The sequence below is a fragment of the Macrotis lagotis genome, chromosome 4 (assembly GCF_037893015.1).
Source record: "Macrotis lagotis isolate mMagLag1 chromosome 4, bilby.v1.9.chrom.fasta, whole genome shotgun sequence".
Taxonomy (NCBI): domain Eukaryota; kingdom Metazoa; phylum Chordata; class Mammalia; order Peramelemorphia; family Peramelidae; genus Macrotis; species Macrotis lagotis.
This window is the reverse complement of record NC_133661.1, coordinates 84050009-84074823: the sequence shown is the minus strand read 5'-3', so window position 1 is coordinate 84074823 and position 24815 is coordinate 84050009. Positions and strand designations below refer to the sequence as shown.

The following is a 24815-nucleotide window of genomic DNA, read 5'->3' as shown; positions in this document are numbered from 1 at the left end:
TGTGAAAGGAAAGAGCTCCAATTATAGAGCTATGGAATTATAGAATATATAATAATTACATATCATTAAAATATCCATCAGTGAACTTCTCTGAGTCTCTGATAGGATAAAGATTAATTCATTACGAAAAAGTGAATATTTCTTAACTTCTTGATGCTAAAGGATATAAGCAGTTCAACTGGTAAGATCTCCTGCATTCAGTTGAATACAATCCTAATTTTAGAGGGTTTCATTCAGGCCACTTACCTAGGATCTCAAAGCTTTGAGGTTTAGGAAGGACAGCAAAGCACAGATAATAAAAATTTATAGGATTTTTTCAGAACTGAAAGAGATTCCTAGCAGTCATCTCCCTTTCATTTTTTTAGATTGAGGCCCAGACATACAAATTGACTATCTTAAGGTCATACAAGATAGTTAGAAGTAGCAGGACAGAATTTGAACCCAGGTCTCTGACTCCAACGTCAGACTTCTTAACATTACCATATGCTTTCTTCCATTAATGACCCTTCCACTTTGGGGACCATATCTGATTTTGTTAACAGTGTGATTCATTCTCCACATTAGAAAATTTGTTTTATTATAGAGCTCTGCCATAGTGAGTGGGGCCAAAAGGTCTTCATTCTCTGCAGTCAAGATCCTGTTCCTCATGGCAATTTGTATCCACAAGGGAAATGTTCCATTGGCTGACCCAACCAAGAATGCAATGGTTGACAGTGTTCAGTGTTTGAAGACTTAGAGGTCTGGAGTGAGTATTATCAATTTAGCCCTCCACTGTGCTGAAAGAACTCCATAAATTTCATATAAATTCCATAACTTAGCCTTCCTGCTTCAAGCCAGTGAGGAATTTCTTTCATCCAACTGTGTAAATGACTATCCTTATGATCAGAATTATAACAGTTTACATCATATGGTGAGTGAATTTCATATATCACATAGTAGGAACTGAATCATAGAAAGAATGAGGAATATATAAATAGGAAATTTGTTCTGTCCTACCTCTTTCTGCTGCCTAAGGTTGTAATTTGGAAAATCTTTCTGACATTGGCAGTTGCTCCATTTGTTTTTCCAGGAATCCCTATCTCAAGATGGGAATTTGAATCCTTTCTACTGGGTGGTTTTGAAAATTTCAATTTTACTCTATGTTAACTCTTTTTCTTCTGAAAATAGAGGTAAATTGAACAGGATATACTTTGACTTTTAGAGGAAGCACTCTGCCGTTTTATTGGTTTGGTTTTAGGGGGAAAAGTTTGTTCAAATTTAGTATTTGATAGGAATAGTACTTAAAGATGGCAAAATCACTGGAAATTCTTTTGGGTACCATAAATAATCGTGTAAAAAAATTTTGAAGCTTAAAGTAATCATGAGCAAATTTCAAGAGTGTTGCTACCAACCCACAGTCAACCAGAGGAAATTATGGGAAAGAAAAAAATTAAACTTGTATTTTTATAGAATCAGGAGGTCAGATAAGAAATATGGATCTAGTAGATGCCAACTAACACAAAAGGCAGTCCTGATGATAGCTAGTTGTAAAGACCTCTAAAGCCACAGGTATAAAAACTTAAAACATGATTGGGAAAATCTAAGAAAATAAATGAAAATACAAAATGATGTAGATGTTAATTTGAGGTTTTTAAAGTCAATATACAGCCAGCAGGGATCTGTTTCTACTAATTTGACAACACCACTCCAGAGTATCTTTCTAAACTCCTCTGAAGTCATCACAGTCTTTCTTCTCCATAGTTTTTCCTGTTAATTTTGTCTCATTTACTGAAGCTTCACATCTTCCTCAAATCCATTATTTCCCAGTGTATAAGGGCTTACTGCTGCTGTGGATAAATTATTCTTAGCATCTATAGTGGTATTAGTGCTTTCTCTCTAATAGAAAGAAAATGAATACTCAAATCAAAGTAATATTACATCAAACTGACTACCTAAAATGACTAGGAACTAGCTATTCACATAATAACAGAAATGCCTAAATTCCCTGCATCATATACACTTAGGTGATGGTGTGTCTCTTTGATCCCATCCAATTGATGCCTGGACCCTTTTTGGTTGTTTTACTTGTTCTACCAGGAAGCAATGATATTTTCAATAAAAGCAAAGAAGCCTTCTTGATTCAACCATATCTCTGAATAAATCACTCTTGTAGAGAGAATATAAATGATAGGTTTGGATGATCATCTGAAGAAAATAATTTCTCTTCTTTCCCTTCTGTCTTCCCATCCAACCTATTAACTGCTACATCTAACCAGGGTGAAGATGTAGACATATATAAAAAAACATAACTCTGTATCATAAATAAAATAATAATAATTAAGGGAGGAAAACCTCCCCAGGAAGCAAAAGTTAAAAAAGGAAAGTATACATGAGATTGACATTCCCACACATGGAAGGCTTTTTTTAGGTATATGCATGATTCATGCCCAGATAATCATTGATTACAAAATCTGTTTCTATAAAGTCCTTTGAATAATCAGTTCTCTAAAAAAAAATAAATTTAAGGTGTTATAATCATATTTCTATTTATTCCTTCTCCAGCTTATTTTTTTAAATGACATACATATGAGATATGATTGATTAAAAATTGCTTATTCCTAAAGATTGTTCTGTTGAGAAATTTTTTATTGGAGATCTATACAATGCCCATCAGATATATACTATTATTTGGTTAGGTTCAGAATACTTATTCTATATGTTTTGATAATCCCATTGAAATTATTTCCATTTATGGTTATAAAAATATTAGGATGCATTGTATAGACATTGAAAATTATGATGAGGTTCTATTTTTATTTTTGAGAGGATAAATTACTATTGGATGATTATTTAATAAAGAAATAGCCCATGATATTAAAACCTAGTGTTCGGACACCAGAAGTCAATCCAAGCATGCAAAGAGCATCATTCCCAGTCTTGAAAATTGACAGACATGAATGAAGCTCTTGATATACCTGAGCAAGGACCATCTATCCTTCTCAGATTCTGAACTATCATGATTGACATTGTACAATTAAAGCCATTCAAAAATTCATAAAGTAGATGAAAAGGAAAACTTGGTGAAGTCAAAACTTAGAAAGGAAGAATTGCTACAAGTAGGAATGTGGGAGTCAAGTTTTCCTAGCAGGCTTTTCTTTGAGAGGATATGAGCAGGATGAGATTTTAGAAGATGAACAGAGCAGGCCTGGGGTATCCCTGGCATAGGGAAGAAATTCCTTCCACCAGTGCAGTGTTTATGCATCTGTTTGTGGGGAATGACCCAAGACCCTAGAGAGGTGATGTAACTTCCCCAGGGTCTCACCTAGCCAGGCTAGGTGTTGGCATCAGGGCAGGACTGAGCCCCTGGCTCCATGGATGCTTCTTCCTTACCTAGGAATTTTAAGTAATATTTAATAAATTTCTAAGAACAGCTCCATAGGTCAAATTGAAAAATCACCCTGAATTAGGAGAATAAATTTATTTTCAAGGAAACATACCCTCTTATAGAAAGTGCCTACTTAAACTGAGTTGTATCTGTCTGATGTTGGAACTTAAAACATTTTAAATGATTAGTTGTAAATATGTGTCCAGTTGTGGATGCCTCTTATCTGATCAGTTCATCTCCTCCGCAGTTTCGGTGTCTGAACTGCTCAGCTTCGCAAGTCTGCTCACAGGATGGCCCTTTTTATCAGGTAAGAGGCACTCACGACTGTACATGTTATTGCTATTAAGGACATGTGAATATCTCTATTGTAAGGACCCACACTCTGAGATTTATGTAGCTTTGTTATCCTGATGTTGTCTGGGTTATACAATCAATGTTTAGGTTGCAGCTATTTCAAATCATTGTACTTATTTCTATAGAATTACAACAAAATTGAGGCTTTAAAAATGAAGTTGCAAATAATTTTTAATGCTTTCCTATGAAATAAATGTATTTTACTAGTAACTAACTTCAACCTACATGAACTATTTCAGTAGGAAAAACCTTGGCAATCTTTCTATGTTGTACACATTTTTCTGACATGTGCATCATGTACAGATGATTAAAAAGATAAAATATCAAGCATGAATTAGATACTCCTGGTTAAAAAGGGGGCCTCTAAAGCCATTTAATCAGTCCCCTGGGTCTGAGTGGGAATCTTGACAACATCCTTCAAAACAGTGGTATTTAGCTTTTACTGGAAACCCTCCAGTGAGACATATCCCCTGGAACATTCCTTCCCTTTAGATAGCTTAATTAAGGAGCCTTATAATTTAGCCTTTTTGCAACTTCCCACTGTTTCTAGTGGGGCACTCTGGAACCAAGAAAGACAAATATAACCCTTATTCATCATGACACCTTTTCACATCTTTAAATGCAGTTCTATGTCCCCCAAAATCCCTTATCAAAGCTAAACATCTGTGATTCTTTCAATTAGTTGTCTTATTGGCATGACCCTCACCAGGCTGGTCGTTCTCTTTTGGACATTCCAGTTTACCACTACCCTTCCTAATGCACACAGTAGTTACATGGTGCCCTAGTAAATATGATACTCCAGATGTAGTCCCTACTGCCAGACTATTGCTCTCTGGGTTTGGGGCACTGTGCTTCTCTTAATGTTATATTATCTTTTTCAGCTACATTGTCACATTACTTCCTTAAAGCACCCAGATCTTTATAATGTAGCTCAGTATCTATCCAGGCTTCTTCCATCTTGTATTTGGGAAATTGATTTTTTTGAACAAATATAGAACTGTACATTTTTCCCCATAGAATTTCATCTTATTTAAATTTTATCCTTTGTTCTAGTCTGTTGGTTCTTCTGGATTCAGACTCTATTAATAATCATGATATCTTAACTTCCTAGCTTTTTATCTAGTGCATTTCATCTTGTGTGTCTGAGGCTTCCTGATTAGTGGACTTTTGGGCCCCAGTAATTCTTGGAGTTCCAGATCTTAGCTGTAATTTATCACCTAAAAGCTTATCTCTTTTATCTGCAAACATTTAGAGGTCCTGTCAGACACTGCCCTGTTAAGTCTAAGTCTATAGCTTCTCTTTGATCTGTCAATCTAGTTAGCCTTCAAAAGAAGAAAAAAGAAATAGAATTAGCTTGATATAGCTTGTTCTTGATAAAGCCATACAGGCTCTTTGGCAATCATGCTTTCCCTTTCTAGATGTTCACTAATAATTTCCTGTAATAAAACATCCTGAAATTGTTCAGGAATAAAGGACATGCTCATTGAACCCCAACAGAATGGTCTTTAATTTGTTTGATCTGTAGCTTTCAAACATTTCTCTGATGTAAAAAAAAGAACCTTGTATAGCATCTCTTCTATCCTCCATGATCTTTCAAAGGTCACTAATGTTGGCTTAGCACTCAAATCTCTCAGTTCGTTCAAAATCTTGAAAGTGTAGTTCATTTTTCTTAGAAAACAAAGAAAATAACAATTCTTTCTTTTTTCTGACATCTCTTATTTAGTCTACCTCTGGCAGATAAAATTTTACCCCAGCAAAGCAGATTTAAAGATGTTGGGAAAGACTTAATTGTCAGCTTTCCTTTATCCTCAAAGAAAATAGTTTCAAATCTTGAAACTGTGGTTTCCATTGTCATTTACTAGTCATCAAATCATGAGGTTTCTATTCTGCAGTATGTAGTTTCTAACTAACCCATCTCTTATTTTCTGCTTTTGGGGTCCCTCTCTCTGACTCTGCCTATCTTGTGCTTCAAAGAAAAAATGCACTCATTCCTATTTCAGACCAACCATTCTAGTTATTGAGTAGGGCTCTTGAGCCCAACTATTTAATTAATGGCCTACTAAGAACCTCTCCATTTTTTTTCTAGTCCTGAGTAGTGTGAAACCAAAAGAATGAAACCAAAGAATCTTACTGATAGAAAGTATCTTGGAAATCTACTTCAGCCTCCCACTCCATGGAAGTATAACAGCCCAGACAGTGATCAGCTTGCTCTTGCTGAACCCTTCTGTGTCAAGAAATTCACCTCTTCAGAAGACAAGAAATTATAAAATTCTTTTTCATATTGATCCAAAATCTATACCCTGGAAGTAGTCTCTCTGGAGCCAAGCCAAATCCCTTTTCAAATGACAGTCCTTCAAATTGATGGCAGCTGTTGAACTTCCCTTAATCATTTTCTCTAGGCTAACCATGTACAATTCTTTCACTGCTTCCTTTTATGACATGGTTTTCAGTCCCCTCTTCATTCAGAGTATTCTCAGATCATGCTATAGTTAACTCTGTCATAAATTGGGCTTTAGGTACATATGACAACTAGTTTGTCTCCCTTATTTTGTTTCCCTCCTCTTATGCCTAATAAATATAATGATTTAGAATGTTATTCAGACAGTAATCAAAGAAGAGATAGAAAGAGCTTACTCTCATCCTAATATACTAACCCACTGATGGCTTAACTGTCACAGATCAATAGAGCCCTTCAAGAGGCCTCTTTGCTCAGAGACACAAAAAAACAAAATATGTCCTTTATTGGACCAGTCTCAGCAGCCCTGGCCAGATGTAGGATGTGTGCATTTATGAGGAATTTATAAATTGACCAGTTCTTCAGAGGACCCTGAAATCATATCTCTCATAGCTATTAATCTAGGGGGGTGGAGAGATAGGGAAGGAATCAACCCTTAGCCACACTCAGAAAGGCTGGAATAAATGTTACCTACCAAGGAAGAAGGCCTACCTAGCTGGATCTTATATACAACATTGGTCTCCATTAATAAGGACAGATACAGGCTCATCCCAGCAGTGATCATGTTAGGAGTGGGGTTGATTTATTTACAATAGGCACCAGATCATCTATGTGAGCCTTGAATTCTTAGTCAGCTAGTGAAGCCAAATCGTAGTTTTCTGCCTATTCTTACCAAGAAGGTTCCAATTATGATCTGACTACACAGTAGAAATTAACTATACAATATACTATATGTCATGGCAATTTAGCCAAGAGTTACATAAACATATTTAGGAGCTGAATCACACTTTTATATTAACTTCTACATTGACTTTGTTCTCAACCAGTGTACCTCTGTCCTCTTCACATAGGAACTACTGTAAAGCCATATATCTCTTTCCCTATAGTACTTGAGAAGTTGACTTTTAACCTCAATGCAGGCAATAGTTTCCATTTTCCTGTCTTGTTACTCCCATCCAGACCCTTAAATCTGTGTCAAATAGTTTACTAAAATCCAGATACCCTTTGTCTACAGCATTTCCCCAATCTCTCAGTCTAGTTAATGTTATCAAGATAGTAGATGAGGTTAATTGACCTGACTTGTTAGTGAAACTATACTTTCTCTTAGTGAACACTATCTGTTCATTTTAGAATATTTCCAGGGATGGGCATCATTCTGCAATTTCTCCTTTTTGCAGCAATTTACCTTCTTATTCTTCTGGTACCTATCCCATTGTTTTACAGTTTCTCAAAGTTTATTCACAGTGGTTCTTCAGTTACATTTGTAATAGCATTCATCCGGATCAGATGACTTCAACACTTTTAAGACGGTATTTGATTTTTTATCGTTTCCTCATTCATATTAAGTTTCAATTCCCTTTTAAGCATTTTATTTTACCTTTGTGAAGGTCATTTAATATGAGTCCTTCTAGATCACTAAACTGAAGCAAAATAGGAGTTTTAAATAGTTGAGTTTTATGCAGTCAGCTTATATTATATTCCTTCCAATAAGACTTATTTTTCTCATTGAAAATGCACATGAGGGAACTTTGTTATTTTTCTGAGCTTTTGGGGTGGGGAACAGGTGAAGTTGGAACCCTCAGCTCATTCAGAATTTTACCTTTCTTGGCATACATCTTCTTCATACATTGATCGTGTCACTTTTTTTTATTTGTCCTTGAATCTCTGGGTCTCCTTAAATATTTTTATTCTTTTAAGATGGAGTTCTTCAGCAAATCCCTTGTGCAGCCATAGAAGTCTGTTTAAGATGACTCCTCATTTTTTTCTCATTAGGATCATTACATTTGTTTTATTAATCTTATTTTTGGTTTTTAGTTTGGTTTTGGTTTTGTCTTTCATATCTCAAATGCACTGTCCATTATTCTGTTTCAGTCAGTGAATCCCATCCTACCAAGTTTTATGATATCATGGAGATTTCTTGTGTTAAAATCTCAAGTGTGCTTTGTTTCTGACCTTCCTCACTTACTTTCTCCTGTGAATTATTAGATGTTTCCCTCAGTACTGTCCTTGATAGTATACTTTTAAAACAGTTTAATATCACAGTTTATCTTCTTTGACCTCTATTTCCACCTTAAAAGTCTCCTTATTGTTTATTTGTGATGATTAAAGTCACATAATTAAAATAACCATTTAGATAGAACTATCATCTTTTCTCCCCATGTTCTCTGACAACCTTTTTAATGTTGAAACTTGTCCTGATTCTCCAGAGGCAGGAAAGGAGCAGATCTAGAAAGAAGAGAAAAAGAACTCCATTATAAAAAAAATTTAGGATACATGGAAGGCCCCCAATACTGAAGAGAGGGATCTAGTTTTGACAAAACAGAAACCCCTGCATTAGAAGGGCATTGTTTTTTACTAACTGAGAGAAAAGTAAACTTAATTTTTACATCTATTGAAGCTAGAAGGAAAAAAATCTTAAAATATTGACCTTTCCCTTTCTAACCTTATGATTCTAAGAAAAGATTAATGAATAATAGCAATTGGCTGTTTATGCATGACATTTCATTTATACCTATAAATAACTACTTCTCTGTCCTTTGATCTTATGATGATAGCATGCTGTGGGGTCTTTTAATTTTCCTCTTCCTTATTACTACCCACAACCATGAGGATAAGTTAAAGTTGGTCCCAGGTTGATAACTATTCAAAGAAACTCTGAAAAACTAAATTTCTAGAGTATCCACTAGGTTTCCCTTGGCTTTTACCAGCAATATTAATAACTTGTAGCAATCAAACCAGTTAGAGAATTGGTCTTCTCAGATTGGGAAATGAAAAGGAATCTTCCAGTTACAGTTCAAGGCCCCTGTTGAGGACAATGGAGCCCCTGAGAGTAACAAGACTCTTCCTAGGTCAAAGAGGAGTTAGTACCCAAGTGAGGCCCATTCTTTTATTGCTATATTCAGCTCTCATAACCCTGAGAACCAAAAATTAAATAGAAAATGTAAAATTAAAAATATTTAGTAAAATAGATAAATTTCTCTAAAACTTTGACCATACTTAATTAAATGATAGGATAATTTAAATCAAAATTTCTGATCTTTCAGTAGTAATGTTATGTTGATTAGATAATATTTTTCATTGGCTTGTTACAGAGGACTTAAACTTTTGGTTGGTCTTAAGAATTGTTAGACCTCACTTATTTTAATCACATTTCTATAATTCCTGCCTGCAGTTTTCACTATAAAATAATTGACTCCATTTCAGTCACTGCAGTTTTGTTTCAAAATGACTTACTGAAGCACAAATAAATTCATGGTATCTTGATATTTTTCATACCATTACTGAGTTGGATCAAAATCAATCAACCCCTTTGTTATTGTAGAACAAATAGACATTAAGGTCAAATTGAAACAAAGGTTTTTTACCCCTCCTTTCAAAAGAGTAGGAAAAACTCATGACTCACCAGTTATTTAAAATATTGCTTCCTTTAAGGCATGTCAGAGGAGAGCTGCCATCTTTTCTTTCCTTGTTCCCTGAGAATCTTTTTAATTATTGAAACTTGTTCTGATTCTTCAGAGTCAGGAAAAGAACAGATCTAGAAATGATCATTTTTGAAGGGCAAGTTGAAGAGATAAAGAAACTCCCTAAGAACTTCATTATAAAAGAATTTAAGGTACATGGGAGGCCCCTGACACTGCAGAGAGGGTCTAGTTTTGACTTAAAACAGACACAAAATGTTTTAAGTCATTTTATTTAATTTGCCTATGCTGTATTTGGCATTGAAGTGGAAGTTTATGCTCTGTTTATAAATAACTTAGCTGACCTCTTCTAAAAGGTTATTTAACTTTATTTAATTTAATCAGACTGGATAATAATCCAGATCCTAATATACTGTTTAAAAAAACTAATAAAGTACCATATTAGACCATCAAAAGTTAATATAGCTCTTCCCAAATCCTAGGGCATGGAGAAGAAAAGTAAATAGAGAGGCTACAGAGTCAAATTAAACAATTAGAACTTTAAAACAGTCTTTAATCATAGAAGTCCTTGACAATCCCTGCTCATATTCCTAATTATGGAGGAAGGGGAAAGTAACTAATTAACATTTAAGTCTTAAAACTGAATTGTCTCAGGTTGACATTTGATTAATAGAGACAGAATAAAAACTTGCCTAAATTAAAGTAATTATTGAGATTTCCCCCAGCTCCTTAGCATTTTGGAAAAGAAATGAATGAATGAAAGATGAACATCTGAAAAATGAAATGAGTCTAGAAAAAAGCATTTTTTTAAGTAGGAAATGTTCTTGTCTTAATTCATAATCACTACTATTAGCAGATCTAATATTGTCATAAATGTATATTTTAAAAATTCTTAAGATCCTTGAATAGATGTATTTAATAAGCTATATCATTTGCACTTTATACAAATCTAAACTATAAATTGTTCATTATCTGATTTTTATTTTATAGTCTTACCCCATGGTATTGCAGTATCGACCAAGAATTGATTTTGGTTAAACCAAAGGGCATAAAAATCCCACCAAGAGGAATCCTGCACTATTTGTTTACCCATCGACAGATTGCACAATGAATGGATGTGTTGGACTAGGGGGACACAATTTCAGCATGCAAATAAGAACATTGTCTTTTCTTTACATTGTCAACTGCATCTTTGTCGTTTCTATTGAGAACAAACCAAGTGCCATTCTGCTACTGAAATCTCTGCATAAGATACATGTGCTGTCCAACCATTGCATTGCAAGTCATAGCTGAAACCAGTCCAGTGTATCACCAAGATTCAATCTGCTGACTATTTTGCTCACCTATTCCAAGACTGAACTAATACCGATGTGGATTACACTAGGAAATGGCAGTGCTCAGTCTTTGTTAATGTTGCAGTTTTCACATATTTACTATTTTATTGATTATTGTTTAAATAATAGTACTGTATGGGAACTTAATGATTATATCTTGGAATTGTTTTGTATAGCAAATATATTTAGAAAAGTGGTACCCTACCACTGTCCTGTTCTTGTTAAAAATTCCCATGTGTACAAGTAGCGTTTGTTCATGTACAAGAGTCCTTTTTTCAGTGAATATTAATTATTCTTCAGATAACATTAAAACTCAAGTCATTTTTAGTTGTCTAAATAGAATCTACCACTAACTCTGGAAGACCTTTTTGGCCTCCTGGGTGCAATTTTATGTAATATATATATACATATATATATATATATATATATATATATATATATATATATATATATATATACTGAAATGAGATTCATAAATATTCAGGACATTGGCAGCTGATCACATTACAAAGTCAGTGTGTAAGTGAAGTTATTACTCCCTCCATAATGCCTTATGGACAAGCAGGAGCTGTGATGTGAAGCTACATTGTATTTCCTATTTTATATATGTCTCCCTATTTTATTTTATTCATGTTAGAGTACATTTTGAAAAAGTTGGCCTTAGATGTGTGTCATTGTGGCATGCAAAGAGTTATGATGACTTTTAACATTAAATGTTAGAATTTGTAGTCGTTATGACATTAGACATTTTGTCATTTTCAAGAGTCTCAAAGAAAATTGTATATTAACACTTTTTGTCAGCTGTCACATTTCCAAACAGTATTTTTTTTTTAACAACAAAGGTAATGTAATATGGCAGATGAGCAGACTAACCAAAATCAATGGTTAAGGGAATTTCATTTTAGATCCTTTTAAATAATCAAAGAAAATGAGACATTTGCCTTATATATTAAAAAAAAACTTTGGAAAAAATTAAGTTTTATTGAGATTAAAACTAAAATAGCATACTTAATTTTACAGCTTTTGTAGATACATGTCCTTTGCTACTTTCCATTCAGTTCAGTTCAGTTTGCAAGTTGAGAGTACTTTCTTACTGTAATAATACAAAAAAACTTGTATCACTTCATCTACAACTACCATTTTAAGTAACTTTAAAATTACATTGATATTAAAAAGGAAAATTGCTTATCAATAATTAGAAAGCAAATGAACTTGTTTTCATAATCAGTTAGGTGTGAAGGAAATTTCAAGGATAAGAATAAACTCTCTGCTTTAGAAATTTGACATGAGCAGTTGGTGTGTTAAACACAGTCTAATGCACTGTATGTATACTAAAATTTCCAGTAAAATGTAGCTTGTAAACTTTCTGAATCAGCTCTTTAGTATTAGTAATAATATAGCTAAAATCTTAATATATTTTACAGTGTATAAGAGGCTATAACTTCATAAATCCTTTTTAACATATCTTTGATAGAACTTTTTGATTTAAAAAATTATTCATTCTGACTTTGTTAGAAAATTAATAGCAATATTTTTAGGCTTTCATTTGTCCTGGTGGTTCTTTGAGAAGGTTAGCAAACAAATTTAAACAAGCAAACTGGGAAAGGGGCATTCATTTGTCTTTAAATATTTGGAAACAGATTTTTACCCTTGCCCAACAAAGCCCTCTTGAATTCATTCTTGTGCTTTGCTGCCAAGTTCTACTGCATGACTCCCCCCTTGTATTAGAAAGTCCAGCATAAATTTGTCATAGCCTGATTAGTACTTAAAACAGTATTTCAGAGTTGAAAATAATTTTTTATTAATTCAACCATTAGGGAGCTTTTTTTAAAAACCACAGATAGGAAACTTAGTTATTCCTGTGCTTCTGCCAAGAAGCATAGCCTTAAACACATTTTTATATGAATCTGATTTCTTAGCTACTTAAATTTATGCTGTTCTAAAACATTACTTAAATCATATTTAGTTGGCTATTTTTCTACCAGATAATTACACAATTTTAGGGAGAGTCTTATTCTAAAATTTCTTTTATTTCATATCAGTGTGATGCATGTTTTATAAGTGTAATTACAACATATAATGTGACAGTTGGCGCCAAAAAAAAAGTTGGGGGCAAGATGAATATCATATGAAGACAAGCAAATAATTTGAATTAGTTACATATTTTAAGAAAGACATAAGTAATACAAAAATATCACATGATGGACTTGAACTTCACAGCTTCATCAGCCTCTAAAATAGACACATGATGTAGTCTCCACCTGTTCTGATACATTTTTTTAATGACTGTAGTTTAAAACTATTTGCACATCTAATAAGACTGTAAATCCCTAGATGCTTATTCCCCTAAATCAGGTTTTTGCACTTCTAAGAAATTAGACACAGAAAATTATAATATGATTTTTAAGGCTTATTATACAGCTTTAGAGTATAAATAAAATAAATCTTTTCTTTCAAATAATCTCTCTGGAAAAAATCAGTCAGCAGTTAATGGAGAACAAATTGAAGCATAACAAATTTCCATAATAACTATTCAACTAGCTAAGCAATAAACTAAAGGGATTCTACTCCCAGAAAGTTTTTTTTTAAGTCTGTTGTTAGTTACCTTGAGGAAAACTCTAAAAAAAAATTATATATATATATATATATATATATATATATATATATATATATATATATATATATATATATATACACACACACATACACACACACATACAATCAAGGCTTGATGAATAAAAAATGTTTGTGGAGTACAGACATTTCATTAATTGAAGCAAATGGAGATAATTGACAGATTGGACCTTTATTAGGTTGACTAAAAGTTATTAGGAAGCATAAAAAGTAAAATATAAAGTACATTGGTAAGATATTCTTTTGGACCCTGGCAAAAATTGGAATAGTGTCTTTTTAACTGTCAAGGAAAAATTATATCCTTTGTCATTGTTGAAAACTTCCTAATGTGCCACATTTTATATCTGTAAATGAATATGTCAATATATGGCATTCACATACATACTAAATTTCAGTGGAACCTTGAGGGGGGGATCTTAGATGTTTATCTTATGTGATGTTGTGACTAACTCATTAGCTTTATTGACAATGTTATTTAAGAGAAAGTGCCTCATTGCTAAAACTACATTTCTTTTAGATTTATTGCATAAACTTTGAGTAAGAAAATATATTGGTTCGTGTTTCCTAAGAATTGTTTAATTATTTAAATAGTAATTTTTTAAAATGATATGTTTAGAAAATTTTCTTTTTATGTTAAACAAATAGGCATCACCAAAGACACATTTACTGTTAGGTAATGATGTTGGGAGAAAAGCAATTTTAACACTTTAAAGATTGGCAGCATTAAGTTTGGAATTGAATAAATTTTCTATTCTTTTAGGCAATAACCTTGATTGCGAAAAAATTCACCAAAGAAAGGCATCAGACTGACCATGCCTGGTGAGATAAGTCATGTATAGGTTTTCTTTTAACAACCTACACCACCTTACAGATTAAAATAAATCCCCAAAGGTGGAAATGAGATGAGCACAATTTTTATTTCTTTGAAGTGGTAAATGGTAGATTTGGATTAGGATTAGGATACAGAGAAAGATTTAGTAGAATGGAAGCTTGAAGTCTTCTTTTGTACTCTTTGAGCTAGTTCTTTTACAGTAAAGTTCAGGTCAAAGTTTAAAATTTTGAACCGAGAAGTATTTTTTTTTCCTGTGGTGGTGATCTATTCTAGATTTGTATTTAGTTATTATCTGGTCAAATGACAGAAAATATTTTGAGCTCAAGCTCTGTAAAAGTACTTGGTATGCTTAACCTTTAAACAAAAAAAGTTATTCTGACTGACTTTCAGAAAAGCTTACATAGATTTTTGCCACCAAAAAAATCATATCTTTAATAAGGGGGCTTGTATTTTATTCTTAAAAAGCAAAAACAGAAAAACTTTAAGAATTATTTTCATTGTTATTATCCAAATAAGAATCCAATTAAGGGCTTTTCCATTTTCCAAACTATATTTTTTTCCTCAGGATCTATATTGTTTGACCATTTTCTAGGAGAAATTATCATCTTATGCAGACTTTTGATGGTTCTAATCATAACCACTTGGGATAGTGCTTTTATGATGGATAATACCATACCAAATTCTGCCCTTTCATGAAAAAATGTGAGTGTAATGATAATTTAATGAAATAAATTGTGTATCGACCACATGTTGGTTGACTGGTTATAAGAATTTAGAAAGCAAAAGGAAGGTATAACTTATTCTTTTAATTGATAATCAGAAAAACTTGAAAATGCTATGATCGTAATAGATTCATTAAAAGTCCTTTGATTCAAGGATGAGGTCACCAAACCAAAAGTGTGGAGCACAGTGTCTGCCATTGCTGACTTTTGAACAAAGAAACATTTGAAGTGTGCTGTCAGACTCGCAACCCTCCAAAGCACAAAATTCCCAGTTCCTTCTGGATCTACTTGACCTATTTTAGTAATATTTTAATGGGGAAGGGCCAATATGAGGGTTCATAAAAATGCATGTAAATCCATCACACGGGGTTTGATGGCTTTTTCCCCTTAATCAATGTCATTGCTCTCAGTAATTTCAGAGTATTGACAGTAAAAATTAAAAAGGTGGCTTTTTAACATGGTGACATAAAGTTTTTATAAATACTTTGCTTCCTTGTATTTTAAAATAAAGTATTGTAGAAAATTGAGCACATCTTAGGAAAACTTAAAAAAGGAATTTTTCTCACATTGAAACCTGACTTTTAAGTTATAATTATTTCCCTGACTCAATTGTCATGAAACTTGATATGTTACTATATATGTATATATAAAGTATATATGTATATATATACACATACATGTTATTAGACCTAATTTTTTTTCCTTCTATAGATCTTTATGGAATATAGATCTAATCAAGTACAGATGCTGACTAGTATATGTTTCTAAGTAGTGTTTGGAAAAACACTAGCAATTTCATCCTTTCTGTTTATTCATATCAATTTGCTGAAATGGGAGTTCTAAATGTTAAAATATATACTGGGATCAGCCCAAAGCAGTTTTCCTTTGTTATTTGGAATGTTTGCTTTGTTTTTAGGATGGAGATGGGGGAGGGGGGTGGGCCTAAGTGACCTTACGTAAAGCTGTGATCCAAGTAAGGAGAAGAAAGGACCTAGGGTATACCAATGTTCTAATGCTTCCTTGCATCTGGTCAGCCACCGGAGTGATTGTCAGTTTTTAATACAATAGCCCTCACTAAACTGAAAAGATCATAGGTTATATTGTAAAGTTATGTTGCTAATTTTCTTTTAAAATATAAAATATTTTAAGCTTTTTGTCAAAAGTGATAACATCTTAATACAAATAAACCTTTTTGTGGTTGTAAAATTTAGCTTATAAATCATTCAAATTGAAGTGAAAGAAATACCAGGTCATTGTTAATGACTTAGTCTATTAAGAATATATGTATTTTTGTAAAGAAAAAGTACTTGTAGATATTTAATCAGTCCAAGAAATACTTTGTTTTGCAGAAATAAAATGCTGCTTAGAGAATAGAGTCCCTTAAATATTTTTTATTTTTTTGTGCTCAAATGTATTTTCTGTTGATTTATGGAATGTTCTGTATAAAGCTGTGTATAGTTGTTACAGTTGGGGCTAAAAGCATTTTTTTATCTGAACCTAGTCAAGTATATTTGACCATGTCACAAATAGTATCTTTGTTATTAAAATTTTGATTGCCTAATAGGATCTTGTGTTTGTCCTTTTTAAATATTCATGATCATAGACCTCATTCATTCATTCACTATACTTTTTTGGAATCATTACCTATAGACCAAGGTACATTGAAATCCGTTAAAAATTGTAGATCTACTCTTTATAAAAATTGCTTTCAGGAAAGAAAGTGCAATTTTGTCTCTAAATGTCATTATTCCACAAAGTGAACTTAGGGTAGGGTGTAAGATTTGAACCTTAAGCTTTAATTACCCTGATGGACATCAGTGTAGGCGCCCCCACCAGTGATGCAGGAGATCACATCTTACCTGCAGTTCTTTTTTTAAATGTTTTATTTTTTCCAATTACATCAGATAGTTTTAAAAAGTCATTTTTTTGTAAATTTTTGAGTTCCATGTTTTTCTATCTCCCTTTCCTCCACCATTCCATTGGCAGCAAGTAAACCGATATAGGTTGTTCATGTACAATCATGTTTAACATATTTCCATACTAGTCATATTATGAAAGAAGAATTAGAACTTGGGGGCAGCTGGGTAATGTAGTGGATGGATGGAGCACTGGCCCTGGAATCAGGAAGATCTGAATTCAAATCCGGCCTCAGACACTTAATACGTTGAACAAGTCAACCTCATTGCCTTAGAATCCCCCCCCCCAAAAAAAAAGAATGCTTGGCAGACAGAGCATAATGGAATCCAGAGGGGTGCAGGTACAAGATAGTATGTAAAAGAAAAAAAGAATTAGAACTAAAAGGAAAAGAAAACCATGAGGAGGAAAAAATATAAGAGAAGTTTTAAAAAATGAACATAGTATGCTGGGCTCTGTATTCAAAGTCCATAGTTTTTTCCTCTGGATGTAGATGACATTTTTCATCACAAATCTTTTTGGATTGTCCTTGATCACTGAACTGCTGAGAGGAACTTAATGTTCTGGTTCTACTCACTTCACTCAGCATGAGTTAATACAAGTCTTTCCAGGCTTTTCTAAAGTCCTCTCATTTAATGGTTTCTTAAAGAATAGTATTCTATCATATTCATAAACCATAACTTGTTCAGTCATCCAATTGCTGGACATCCCTTCAATTCCAATTCTTTGCTCCTACAAAAAGTTGCTATAAATATTTTTGTAAATGAGAGACTGCAATTCTTAGCCTAGTTCACCCCATATACTAGGGTCCTCCTTCTAGATTGTGACATTGTATAGGGGCCAACAGAATGCACAGGATGTTCTGGTAAGTTTTTGAAGCCAACTTGAGAAAATTTTTATGGACAGCTAGATCATTTAGTGATCAGAGAACTAGATTTGGAGCTAGAAAGAGTTCAAATACTATAGCATTTTTATTAGCTTTATAACCCTTGGCAAGTTACTTAACCTCTTGCAGCATTGATGTAAGGATCAAATAAGTTAATACATGTAGAGGGCTTTGCAACCCTTGTTCCTTATCCTTTCATTTTGAAGAGGACCAACATCACTCATGATGTCTTTTTTTTTTTAGGTTTTTTGGAAGGCAAATGGGGTTAAGTGGCTTGCCCAAGGCCACACAGCTAGGTAATTATTAAGTGTCTGAGACCGGATTTGAACCCAGGTACTCCTGACTCCAGGGCCGGTGCTTTATCCACTGCACCACCTAGCCACCCCTACTCATGATGTCTTATGGTTAAATTAGATTTAAGGGAAGCAGAGTTGCACAAAGTTGTCAGCTGCATTCAAGTCCAGTAGCAAGACAATAATGGTGATAACTGGTGATGGACCAGGAAGCAGTGAGGATCTTGGCAACTTTAATGTCTGATAAAGTTCCTAAGTGCTTCAAAGCTCCTGCTTCAACCACCTCAAGGAGAAGTCTTTGCCTGTTTAGGGTAGACATCTTCTCTAACTTACCAATGGATTTGAGACCTGTTGGCTATCCTCTACCTGGTTAAACCTGCTGCCAAGACAGTTTCACTGGGATGTGGCCCTGAGCAAGTTAAACTTCTCGGAACTACAGATGAGATTTGGGTGAAAGAGGACAGCAAAAATGGATGAGCAATTTTGAAAAAGGTTCAGCCAACCCTCACACCAAAGGTGCTAGTCCTCCCTGAACACCTGAAAGCACTCTACATGCTAAGCCATAATAGAAAAAGATGAACAATTTTATTTTAGGTGGAGACCTCCCCAGTCAATTTACTTTATTACATTTCCATGGGCACATCTTAGAATTCTATTTCAAAAAGTCATTCTGATGAAAAGTAGGAATCTCCATCAGGAACTAGTAACATGGGGGTAACTTACAAATGGAGAGTTGTAATGATGTCATACCTTTCTCTGCTTCATTACTCCTTTGATTCTCAGGCTCTAATTTTGTACCTGTGGTTTGAAATAACTGTCAAAATGATTGACATCATTTTTGCAATGAAAAATGGAAGCCCATTTTATTGATAGACTTAGAGAGGAAAAGTATGGTGGAAAAAGGAGCCATATTCCTTTCTCCCATTACTTCTGTTCCAATTGCTTTGCACCAGGGTTATTGTTGACTCCAAATTTGCTCATGCTAAGGTTCCATACAACTCATGATTCTGGTGATTGGAACACAGATGGTTATTTGATAGCAGACTGGCAGGGAAGCATATGATATGTGATTGCTTTTTTTAGAATCGCTACCATTTCTTCTGTAAAATTCTTCCTGCCATAGAAAAATGATTCCATAATCCAGTTTTCACTAAATAGATCTTGTGGCCAACTTCATCATGGTGGCCTGTTCCCCATAGCTTCATTCATACAGAAGTCTGAATTCATATGGGTTCCAGCATGTGGCCCACGAAATAACAGGAAGCAAAAGCACCATCATATAGGCCGGAAATATTTTCATTCGAGTAACTGAGTGGCTCATTTTTCAAAATTCTAATTTAACTGTTAACACTTAAGAGTGGGGGCGGCTAGGTGGCATAGTGGATAAAGCACCGGCCTTGGAGTCTGGAGTGCCTGGGTTCAAATCCAGTCTCAGACACTTAATAATTACCTAGCTGTGTGGCCTTGGGCAAGCCACTTAACCCCATTTGCCTTGCAAAAACACCTTAAAAAAAGACTTAAGAGTGAACAACCAGATCAACTGGATTAAAACTGATGCAAAGGAACCCCCATCCTATAACAACTCAGCCTAATTTATTTTTATCTAGAAACATTTCAGAATTTCAACTTTCAATTGAATTCAGTTAGCTACATGGTATATCAGCCAGCTTTCAGTGTTTCTAACCCTAAGAGCATTTGCCAGAATTCCTAATATTAGTGATACCCCCAAAGCAAAGAAGAAAAAAGCCTTGTTCTAGTTTCAGCTGCAAGCCAAGTCAGAAGGAACATTAGAGGGAATCTAAGGCTCCACCATGTATTAATATGGATTATTAAGACCTATTACCTACTTTATATGGGTCATTGGTGAGGGAAGATGCCTTTTGTACACGTTAAAGTAATACATGGCAAATCTGGGACTTATATCCATTGATATTTCCATTTTACCACACTTGAATGTAAACTAGAAAATTAGCCAGCCAGCTTACTCATGTACTGGCTTACATTTTTGTAGGATAGAGGGGAAACTAGTAAAATGCTGTGTTGAAAACTCCTCCTCCTCCTCTTCTCTCCATTCCCTCCTGCAGAGCCATCAATCAATCAATCTTGTGTTCATAAAACTTTCCACGGGATCACAGGGAGATGGACTCCAGACTATCCTTTACCCAACTGCCAAAGTTATTTTCCTAAAGTGCAGATCAGACCCTATTTGATAAATTGGAATGGCTCTCTATCCTTCAGAATCTCTGTCACTCCTTCCTCCCTCTTTCCCCTTTCCCCACCTCTCCCTCCCCTCTCTTCTCCTCTGTCTCTATCTTTGTGTCTCTCTGAGTCTGTCTCTTTGTCTCTTTCTGTCTCTGTTTTGTGTCTCTGCCTCTTTCTATCTCTGTCTCTGTCCCCCATCTCTGTCTCTTCCTTTTTCTGTCTCTCTTTCTCTTTCCTCATGAACTCACAAATTTCTAATATCCAGCCCCAGACTCTTGCCTCACTTTCAGTACTGCCTCACTAAAAGTCTAATGGACATTTCAGACTGGGATGCCTGGAAACATCTTAAAATCAAGATATCCAATACTGAATGTGCTAATTCTCCAAATTCTCCTTTATTTTAGAATTCCATGTTTCTGTCAGCAGCATCATTATTTCCTAGTCTTCTGTGGTTATCACCTTTCATTGTCCTGAACTTTTTACTCACTAGCACCCCATTTATCCAATCAGTTGCTAAACTTTGTCATGTCTGCCTTCACAACATCTCTCCTGATTCCTCTCCTCTCATTAGTTCAAGCCCTCTTCACTTCAATCAGTTGGTCATCTATTTATTAAATATGTACCTACTATGTACTAAGCCCTGTGCTAGGCACTGGGGATACAAATATGAAAAGAAAAAAAAAGCAAACAGATGCCTGGCCTCAAAGAATTTACAATCTAATGGGTGAAGACAATGTATGAAAGGAAAATGAAAAGCATCCGAGGAGGGGAGGGAAAAGGGAGAACTACAGAAGAAGGAATCTAGATAGAGTGAGCAGTGGAGTCCTGTCCAAAGAATGCAAGCTGCTGGAAAATGAAGAGATGGCAAGTCTGAAAATCCTTTTTTAAAAAAGGAGATTTGGGAGGAGTCCTTTGCTCTACTCTCTAGTCAAAGGGGAAGATGGTACCAAGGGTACTGAATGAGGAATGAGCACAAAAGCTGATGCAGTCTTACAGGATGATGAGTTTCCTAATGATTTTTCCTGGAAGCATTCTTTGGGAAAAGGTGATGTTTGAACTGAGCCTGGAAGCAAAGTAGAGATTACAAAAGGTGGAAATGAGAAAGAAAGAAATTTGAAGCTTGGGATATGGTCAGTTCAAAGACATGGAGGCAGAAAATGAAGAATATACAAAACACCAAGATTAGCCAAGCCATATTATGAATGAAACAATCATTTGTTAAACATATGCTTAATGTCGGAGACAGGACTAGATAGGTTCTAGGAATACAATAAAGAATGAAATAATTTCACTTCTCAAAGAACTTACATTCTAGTAATAAGATAACAGAGGCATATCCGGAAGAATTACAAAATAAAAGCAATTTAAGCAAAATATAGTTAAGGAGGGAGGACACAAAGAAAGGGAAAAGAGCTGTGAATTTGGAACAGAGGTAAGGCCAATATGGCTAGAATACAGGATGCAAGAAGGAAAATAGTATGTAAGGAAACCAGAAAAGGTAGGTAGGGACCAGGCTATGAAGACCTTTAAGAATCAGGGATGGGGTAGCTAGGTGGTACAGTGGATAGAGCACCAGCCCTGGAGTCAGGATTACCTGAGTTCAAATCCTTCCTCAGACACTTAATAATTACCTGGCTGTGTGGCCTTGGGCAAGCCACTTACCCCCATTTGCCTTGTAAAAACCTCAAAAAAAAAAGAATGAAACAGGGAGGGTGCCTGGGTGTGCTGACTCCTGGCAGCAGAAGCAGTTTCCTGACCTGCACCCCCAGGGAACACCGAGCACAACTTGAGAGATCTTTGCCAGAGCGAGCCAAAGCACAGGCCCTCAGCATGGCCATGGCACTCAATACAACCATGGCAGCCCAGATCCAAGGAAACGGAAGCAGGCCCATGGAACTACCCAGCAAGAGCTTCTAGACAGCTGTGCCTGAGTGCTCAGCCCAACAAAGGTAAGAGAGTGGAAGTAGACTGCTGAGATCTGTTCTCTGTTCCTGTAACAGGACTCTGGGTCTTTGACCACATTCAGACCCTGGTCACAGTCTAGGCCCCCCCATAGAGCAGGGAACCCCCTCACAGCCCCGTGGCAGAGGGGTGCATGTGTGGTCATTCAGAGACCAGGAGAGCAGTCAGAACCCCATACATTGAAGTCCTTGCAGGGGGAGGGGGTGTCGCAGTACTACTCAAAAGTTCAGGAAGCACCCCAAAATGAGGCACAGACTGGGGAAATGAGTAAACAGGAAAAAAAAGACCCTGACCATAGACAATTACTTTGGTCCCAGGAAGGACCAAAATACTCAATCTGAAGATGAGAAAGTTCAAGTTTCTGCATCTAAAGACTTTGAGAACTATAAAAGTTGGGCTCAGGTTATGATAGAGCTCAAAAAAGATTTTTAAAATTAAGTAAGGGAGGTAGAAGAAAAATTGGGAAAAGAAATGAAAGAGATGCAGGAAAAACATGAAAACAAAGTCAGCAGCTTAGTCAAGGAGATCCAAAAAATGCTGAAGAAAATAACATGTTAAAAACTAGCTTAGGTCAAATGGATAAAACAGTTCAAAAAGTTGAGGAGAAGAATGCTTTAAAAAGCAGAATTGGCCAAGGAAGTAAGAAAGCTCTCTGAGGAAAACAAATTCTTCATATGTAGAATGGAGCTAAAGGAAGTTGATGACTTTATGAGAAGTCAAGACACAATAATTCAACACCAAAAGAATGAAAAATTAGAAGAAAATATAAAACATCTCATTGAAAAAACAACTGATCTGGAAAACAGATCCAGAAAAGATAATTTTAAAATAATTGGGATACCTGAAAGTCATGATCAGGAAAAGAACCTTGACCTCATTTTTAAAGCATTCCTACAGGAAAATTGCCCAGATATCCTAGAAGCAGAGGGCAAAATAGAAACTGAGAGAATCCACTGATGTCCCCTGGAAAAAGATCCAAAAAAAAAAAAAAAAAAACAGCTCCAAGAATATTATAGCCAAGTTCCAGAACTCCCAAGTCAAAGAGAAAATATTACAAGCAGCCAAAAGAACACAGTTCAATTATTGTAGAGCTGCAGTCAAGATCACACAGGACTTAGCAGCAACATTAAGGGCTCAAAAGACTTGGAATATAATATTCCAGAAGGCAAAAAAGCTTGGCATGCAACTGAGAATCGACTACCCAGAAAAACTGAACATCATCTTCCAGGGGAAAAGATAGACTTTCAAGGAAACAGGGGACTTTCAAATATTCCTTTTGAAACAACCAGAGCTGAACAGAAAGTTTGACCTTCAGGTCCTACAGGACTCAGGTGGAGAAGGGTAAAATATGAAGGACTTACTGATGATGAACTACATGTATTCTTGCATGGAAAGATGACACTGATAATACTCATATGAACCTTCTCATTTGATAGAGCAGGTAGAGCTTTTATAGCTTTTATAGATGAGGCACAGGAGAAAGTTGAATTTGAAGATATAATATATTGTAACAATGGAGTCAATGAGTGAAAGGGAAATGTACTGGGAGAAAGAGAAAGGAGAAGTAGAATAGACTAAGATATTTCATATAAAATATATTTCATGTAGCTTTTGCAACATGAGCGAACCTTCATTCTCATTGGAAATGGCTCCAAAAGGGAACAGCATACATACTTAATAGAGTATAGACATCTAGAAGAAAAAGGAGAGAAGGGGGACAGGGGAAAGGGAGGGAGGAATGTGGCTGTTAGGGGAGAGGGTAGATCATAGGAGAGGATAGTCAGATATAACACATTTTCCTTTTTCATTTTTGCAAGATGCTGGGATTGGGTGGTCTGTCTGGGCCACGGGGCTGGGTGGTTGCTGGGTCTCTGGGGTGGGATGTGGGCTTGGGGCCTCCTGGCCGCAGAGAGGGTGCTTTGTCTGCTGTGCCACTCAAGTGCCCCACAGCACATTTTTGAAGAGGGCCAGAGTGAAAGGAGGGAGAAAATATATGATAGTGGGGAGGAATGGTGAAGGGAAATACAATTAGCAATAGCAACTGTGGAAAAATATGGAAGTGACTTCTATGATGAATTTATGATCCAGAAAGTGATCCACCCAAAACAGAGCTGATGGTATCAGAACACAAACTGAAACTCAATTTTTGTCTCTTTCTTTTACTTTATTTCTCATAAAGTTTTATATTTTTGTGGGGGGAGGGGGTATTAGGTTTATTCTTAAACAAGAATATTTTAGTAATGTGTAAATAAATTAAATAAATATTTTAAAAAATTTTAAAAAGAATGAAACAGTGACTTTTTACATTTTCTATTAGAGACAATAGGGAGCATTGGAGTTTTTTGAGTAGGTGAATGATGTGGTCAGACCTCTAGAAAAATTACTTTAACAGATATATGGAGGACACATATGAGTAGTAAGAAGTACTTTAGGCAGGGAGGGCA

The 24815-nt window shown here is 35.1% G+C and overlaps 1 protein-coding gene across 7 annotated transcripts in view; it reads left to right on the top strand.

The window, feature by feature from the left end:
• PCGF5 (polycomb group ring finger 5) overlaps nt 1–16675 on the top strand; it is a 140124-nt gene extending 123449 nt beyond the window's left edge. For 5 of the 7 annotated variants that reach the window (XR_012477855.1, XR_012477853.1, XR_012477854.1 and 2 more), the window contains 3 exons: nt 584–745; nt 3612–3671; nt 10583–10598. Coding sequence is in view for 2 of the 7 variants with exons in the window: in XM_074233391.1 (XP_074089492.1) it covers nt 3612–3671; nt 10583–10630 (108 nt within the window). In the remaining 5 variants the exon portion in view is untranslated. Of the gene's footprint in view, nt 1–583; nt 746–3611; nt 3672–10582 lie in introns of all 7 variants that reach the window. The other 2 variants (XM_074233391.1, XM_074233392.1) reach the window with 2 other exon arrangements.
• Nucleotides 16676–24815: the final 8140 nt, after the last annotated feature.